This window comes from Protomyctophum bolini (genome assembly GCF_963924005.1).
Source record: "Protomyctophum bolini genome assembly, chromosome: 6".
Taxonomy (NCBI): domain Eukaryota; kingdom Metazoa; phylum Chordata; class Actinopteri; order Myctophiformes; family Myctophidae; genus Protomyctophum; species Protomyctophum bolini.
In genome coordinates, this window is record NC_137867.1 from 6,247,124 (window position 1) to 6,254,623 (window position 7,500).

General features: G+C 43.7%; 1 protein-coding gene across 1 annotated transcript in view; it reads left to right on the plus strand.

Annotated features, from left to right (window-relative positions):
- cfap299 (cilia and flagella associated protein 299) overlaps positions 1-2,751 on the plus strand; it is a 117,477-nt gene extending 114,726 nt beyond the window's left edge. Inside the window, exon 6 of the mRNA XM_080765060.1 lies at positions 2,111-2,751. Coding sequence (XP_080621186.1) covers positions 2,111-2,206 — 96 coding nt within the window. The 3' untranslated portion in view covers positions 2,207-2,751. The remainder of the gene's footprint in view (positions 1-2,110) is intronic.
- Positions 2,752-7,500: the final 4,749 nt, after the last annotated feature.

Below are 7,500 nucleotides of genomic sequence, written 5' to 3' on the forward strand. Positions count from 1 at the left end.
CTTGCTGTGGTCGAGCGCCACCCCGCCCCGGCCGGGCCCAGGCCGTCTATTAAAAACACAGGAAGCCAGACGCAGCAAACCGACCGTGCTAGAGGCCCCGGAACCCAGTTTCAAGCTCGGCTTCAAGCTCTGTTTCAAGCTCAGTTTCAAACTCTGCTTTAAAGCTCAGTTTCAAACTCTGCTTTAAAGCTCAGTTTCAAACTCTGCTTTGAGCTCAGTTTCAAACTCTGCTTTAAGCTCAGCTTCAAGGTCAGCTTCGAACCCAATTTCAAACCCACCTCAAGCTCCTCAAGCACTGCGGTCCGGCACGGCCCAATGATATGATTTCCCTAAAAGCTGTTCAGTCTCTTGTTCCAATTTTTTAAATAAAAATATTAATCTAATCTGACAAGAGTTTGAGTTTGAATCATTTGAATGGAATTATTTAATAGGACATTGGCACGTAAATTGCGTGGCCAATCTCTAAGCGTCACGTTGCGATGCATTGTAACAGCGGGCGTTTTAACAGACGAATTTTCCAGAACTGCATTATTTATCAATGGGACCCCGGGAACTACTGGCGATAGCAGGTGATGACAGGCATTGGTCAAAAAGTGGGCAGAGGAACGTCGCCCGAAAATATGAAAATAATTTATCCTTTGGGCGACATCGTCTGGCGATAGCAGGCGATTAGGCGATAGCCAATGAAATTCATGTATTGCTCGCCTTTCTTTCTTTTTTTCTTTTTTTTTTTTGCACCCTGTGTACTTCCTGAACTTAGAGCTTCAGTGAAGTTTTCATTTCTTCCTTATAGCTTAATTTCTTTCTGTTTATTACTCTATTTTTTGCGGACATTCTTTTGAACTTATACCGTATAGGAAGACTCCGTGGACTTATTTAGAAGACGTGTGTTTGAGGTAAAAGTGTAAATTGAACGTAATTGCTGGCTAGGTGTCGACTCCCACTCGACACTTTTGACACACTTATGAGACCAAAAATAAACACTCCCAGCTGTGCTGTGGGCTTCACATCTGAAGTGGGGGGGGGCTCGTTTTGGACTTTGCCATTCAGGGTTATGGGCTCAAGGCCCCCAAAGCCTTTTTCTGAGCCCTGGTAATTACATTAAACGTCAAATTAGCACTTAACATCCCCTTTAATAAGACTTTTTTTATTAGCAATTTGCTTAATTACCAATATATCGGAGGGGATTTTACAGCTTAAGTGTTAAATAGTTCTATATTCCAATCATTGTTATTGTTAGAGAGTGCTTGTTCAGCAACAGTGGGTGGGGAGCATCTCTCCAGCTCTGTAGTAAACGGCAAACACATTTTCAGCTCGGTATATCAAACACTTTTCATCCAATCTTTCCTGATTCGATGAAATTGGTGACCCGCCTGAAAATATATTTTCTGTTTACTAACTAGAGGGATGGGGAGACCTTTGCTATTGAACACTGTATAGCAATCTTTACTATCAGAATATAGACTAACCTAACTTTGAGAACCACTGATTTAGATCTCAGGTTTCACTCTCGTGTCTCACTGAATATGTATCCTGCCATCTTGGACGTTATCATATGAACTCTTTACCTGTCACGCTAGTCTATGCAATTCATTCATAGGTCACGGACCACAGATTAAGTAAGATAATTGTATACAATTTAAAACAAACAAACAAATCTATCTATGAAATTCAAAGATTAAAAATATAAGTCCTGAAAATAGCTGCTCTACAAGCTCGCAAAAAGCCGATCTACAAGCTCGCAACGCGGCGTGACGCGACACGTTGTGCGCTTGTAGATCTGCTATTTTCACTAGTTCGGGTCCCATGCCAAACGTCTAACCTCTCCTTTGGGTCTCGATCTGAAAAGTTTGGGAAGCACTGCATGCAGACAGACTCAAGTACTGTGATTGAGTAGGCTATATACCGTACTTTGTCCATACCATTGGGTGGTGAAAATGGAGAACATATACTATGAAACAATTCATGTATGTTGGGACAGGATTATAGGCCGATTCAGGGTACATGGTGTGGATTTCTCCTTTAAAACCCGACACCTGCCAAACATTTTGTCCTGTTATTTTTTTCCTTTCTTTCTTTCTGTCTTTCTTTTACGGGGCCATTTCTTTAGGCGGCACCTGGCGACAGCTCCAGCAGGACGCCCCTGCAGTCAGCGCTGTACGAGCACGTGCTCGTGTACGACCACATCAGCAGGAGGGCGGCGTGAGTGGGTCCTCCAGGCGGCCCCGGGCCCCGGCCCCGCCAGGCCGCCACTGACGCACACTGCAATTTAAGTGCACATTGGAGGGCGACCGGCGAAGCCTTTAATTTGATCTAAATACAAAGTTTGAGTTTGAGTCAACCACCGTCATCAGCAGCCAGAGTGTTCCTCTCATATCTATACGCATGGCATCTAGATACAGGGGTATGAGGGATTGGTACAAGGAAGGAGAGAAGCCAAACTAATCATCGAGCTGGCTTTTAGGGTGGCAAATAGCAGGTTCTAAAACGGGTATAGTCCCAATACTTCATTCTGATTGGCTGGTTACCGCCACGTGACCGGTGTAAATTTCACCGATAACCCACTCCTTCAATCACTTTGTATCATCTTGCAGCCTTGTAGCTGAATTGGGGAAGGGGAGCGCTTGATTGATTTACAAACACATGCCGTGCGGGCGTCTAAGCACCGCCCGGCTCATATGACTGTGAATGTGTGGCTCCAGGCAGCCCCGTAAAAACATCAAGCGCTATTCTCTCGTCACATAGCCTTACTTGCCGAGCACAACAAGGAAGTTATGTAGCTACTTTTGTGAATTCAATAGTTTTATTAGGTTAATATTGCTATAGGTTTGTAACCGTTTTAGAAAAGCAATAAGCCACTCGAGGTGCGCCTCGGGTCTTCTACCCCGCAGCCAGTGTAAAATACCCGGTAAGCTGAGACCTCTCGTGGCTTATTGCTTAATTCTGGAACACTGTCAAATTGATGCTGATAAATGATCTCTGTGGAGTTCCTCGCTCCTGATTGGACACAACCGATATCCTAACCTGAACATTAAATTGTGTCTGTTTACTGCTGGACTGCTGGGCACTGTTGATGGAGTTTGTATGTCTGTCTGTCAAACTTCTGATTTAGGATCGGGCACACGTTTTAGGGCAAGTCGAATCAAAATGACACATAGCGATCTATCTTTAATAATGAATTAATAATCTTCATTTGAACGAGTAATATACACCTTGTATATAACAGGGTCGGCTTGCACAGATACATTAATTACCAACATTTTGGTGCATTGAGCACATGCAGCCAGCATGCTGGTTTCTCAATAACCTGCTGCGTTTGAACATGTCCTTCAGAATAACTAACAAAGGGTAGCCTACTGCACAACAATGGGTACTTCAGATTAATCTTTCATAACGGGTCTCAGCTGACCTGTTAAGGCAATAAATTATAGGCTAGCCATTATGTTACTGTAATAGATACAGGCAGTGGATGCTGTCCCTGCGTCTGGTTACGACAGCTTTTTGGGAAAGTAAAGCATCAAAATAAAGCATCAAAATAAAATGACGGCGCGCACATTGTAAAACTCAGAAAGCAAATCAGTCTAAACAACGTGTGATTTGTCATATTTTATTTACTTGAACGGATTATTTGACAATGGTTGCAATAATTCAAAAATGGGTGTTTATTCATACACTTGTCGTTGACTTCAATGCATTCCATTGCCATGGGCACCAGTTTGCTCATGTAGAAGGACCTCTCCTTCACAATGCCTTTAGATTTTGTTATTTTTTACATAAAAAAACCCAAATTGATCGGTTATCGGTTATATAATCGTCGATGACATTGATTAACACTGGCACCTACAGCTAAGCAACACAAGTAAAATTTACATTTTAGGCATTTAGCAGATGCTCTTAATCCAGCGTGATTTACATTAAGCAAGAACAAAGCATGACGATACAGCATACATAAAGAATAGTTACCATGAATCATACGTAAGCTACGAACATAACTGGAATATATCTATCTATAATGAAACTACTGTATGCATATAGTGTATAGTGCTATGTAATGCAAAAAGAAGCTACCTAAATTAGATAAATTCGCCTGTAAGGTCGTTGGGCTGGGGCAAGTGCTACGGGCCAAGATGGAGTCTTGTCAAGTATCTCACAATGATGGTTTACCATCCATCCATCTTTAACCGCTTATCCGTAGTGAGGTCACGGAGGCAACATCTCCACCAGAGAGCTCCCGACTTCCCTCTCCAGAGCAACATTAGTAACCTCCTGCTGGGGGATCCCGAGGCGTTACCAAGGCCAGTGTGGAGATGTAATCCCTCCATCTGGTCCTTGGACTCCTTCCAGTGGGATGTGAATCGAGGACCTCCCTATAGGGAGACGCTCGAGAGGCATCCTAACCAGATGCCCGAACCATAGAAGCTGGCTCCTTTCCATGCGAAGAAACAGCGCCTCTACTACGAGTTTCTCTCGCGTGACTGAACTCACCCTATATCTCTAAGGGAGATGCCGGCCATCCGTCTGAGGCCATGATCTGAGGCCATGATGGTTACGTTTTAGTCAAAACATCTCCCTATACTGTATGTTGTCACAGAATCCTCCACCAATAATGACTATTATTTTGACACACAGGGAGCTTGTTTATTAGCCATTTAAGACCTGAGCAAAAGCAGTAGTGCTTCAACTTTTTCATGTCAAGGACCCCCAAATTGGCAAATGTGGCTGTGGACCCCCCCATCTGAAATATTGTGCCAGGGACCCCCAGAAGCGATTTGTGTACAAAAATAATAATTAAAAAAGAAAAGAAAATCTAAATTATGCAACAATTCCAAACTGAATAATTTCCTAATTGTAAGTCCAATTCTCAAAAACGTATTTTAACAATAAAATAACCATTTATTTATGAGGACTATTATGTCCATTTCTCAAAATCGGCTATACTTGTGGGGACATTTAAACAAACACACACACGTGCACACGAACACACGCACGTATGCACGCATGCACATGTACAACACACACAGACACACACACACACACACACACACACACACACACACACACACACACACACACACACACACACACACACACACACACACACACACACACACACACACACACACACGGTGTTGGGCCCTTTAATTGTCTGTATTCCCGGCAGTGCAGGCCAGGTTAGCGTTTGTTTTGGTTCTTCCCCAGAGCTAGTGGTCTCTTGTATAGTATAGTTAGGGGGCAGGAAGTATAGGAACCTGCTCGGGGACCCTGGGTTCATCTCAGCGCTTGGCCCCGGCATGTTTCGGCTGTTTGTCTAAACAAATTAAAGGCGTAAAGAGCTTTGAAAGATGATGGGGGCTGTTTGTCTCTCCCCCCCCCCCCCTCCCCCAGGCTGCAGCAGCTCCGCTTGGACAGAGGAGAAGGGAAATGGGCTTAAAGCATTCCTCATGTTCAAAGATGCCAGACAGACTTCATGGGACATCAAAGTCCCCCGTCATTTACATATTAGTCACTCACTTTACTTTTTTCCTTTCTTTTTTCCCCCCTCCCTTCTCTTCTTTGAAAACGAAAATAATTTTACAAATAATCCACTTCCTTGCATTTGCCACCTTGAAGTGTATATATATATATATATATATACACACTATCATACTATCATACTATAATTCTAACAATGTCTGTCTGTGTGTCTGTCTGTCAGAAACACCGCCGTAGCTCCTCATTGCCTGCACCAATCGCTCCCACAGGCATTCACCATATGAATATGGAAGGCGTAACGAAGCCCTTTTTTTTATTTGACACATTAATGATTATTAATGAATTTATTAGTGAATTAAAAACGCACCGGGCGCAGCACCCCCCACGGCCACAGGGGGGGGGGGGGGGAAATATCTCACAACGGGTAAGGGCTAGTTAATGAAAATAGCAGATATACAAGCTCACAGCATGTCACAGTGTGACATGCGAGATTGCGAGCAGCTATTTTCACTATTTTAGAAATTCGTAATTTACGCTTGTGTGCTCGGGAGACCAGTTGGGGAACCCCTCCTATAGAGTGTTGATACAGTAACAGTTGGGGAACCCCATAGAGTGTTGGTTCAGTAACAGTTGGGGAACCCCTCCCATAGACTGTTGGTTCAGTAACAGTTGGGGAACCCCATAGAGTGTTGGTTCAGTAACAGTTGGGGAACCCCATAGAGTGTTGGTTCAGTAACAGTTGGGGAACCCCATAGAGTGTTGGTTCAGTAACAGTTGGGGAACCCCATAGAGTGTTGGTTCAGTAACAGTTGGGGAACCCCATAGAGTGTTGATACAGTAACAGTTGGGGAACCCCATAGAGTGTTGGTTCAGTAACAGTTGGGGAACCCCATAGAGTGTTGGTTCAGTAACAGTTGGGTAACCCCATAGAGTGTTGGTTCAGTAACAGTTGGGGAACCCCTCCTATAGAGTGTTGGTTCAGTAACAGTTGGGGAACCCCATAGAGTGTTGGTTCAGTAACAGTTGGGGAACCCCATAGAGTGTTGGTTCAGTAACAGTTGGGGAACCCCTCCTATAGTGTTGGTTCAGTAACAGTTGGGGAACCCCATAGAGTGTTGGTTCAGTAACAGTTGGGGAACCCCTCCTATAGTGTTGGTTCAGTAACAGTTGGGGAACCCCATAGAGTGTTGGTTCAGTAACAGTTGGGGAACCCCATAGAGTGTTGGTTCAGTAACAGTTGGGTAACCCCATAGAGTGTTGGTTCAGTAACAGTTGGGGAACCCCTCCTATAGTGTTGGTTCAGTAACAGTTGGGGAACCCCATAGAGTGTTGGTTCAGTAACAGTTGGGGAACCCCTCCTATAGAGTGTTGGTTCAGTAACAGTTGGGGAACCCCATAGAGTGTTGGTTCAGTAACAGTTGGGGAACCCCATAGAGTGTTTGTTCAGTAACAGTTGGGAAACCCCATAGAGTGTTGGTTCAGTAACAGTTGGGGAACCCCTCCTATAGAGTGTTGGTTCAGTAACAGTTGGGGAAGCCGTGCTATTGACGTTGTTCAGACTGCGGCCATCTTGCAGGCAAGGTGCTAACTAGGTGCAACTTCCCATCCAAACAGAAAAATCCTATCTAATTGTATTAAACAATGTCAAACTCACCACATTCAACCTTGCAGCTGTACGAAAAGCTTGAATAATCCTCTTTCTATCTGAAAGTGTTTGTTTCATAAAAATGTTTTATGAGCTACTAAATTCCTTGCATGTGATTTTTGTGTTAGAGTTTGGAGTTTGGAAGCGCTTGTTGAATATTATATATAATATTTTATATATATAATATAATATATAACGCAACCCATGCGTACCACATGTTTTGAATTTGCACATAATGCAGGAGTTGAGCCAGAAGGCAAGGCTTTCTGTCTACCGAGCAATCTTCGTTCCTATCTCACCTATGGTCATGAAGTGTGGGTCATGATGACCGAAAGAATAAGGTTGCGAATACAAGCGGCCGGAATTAGTTTTCTTCGACGGGT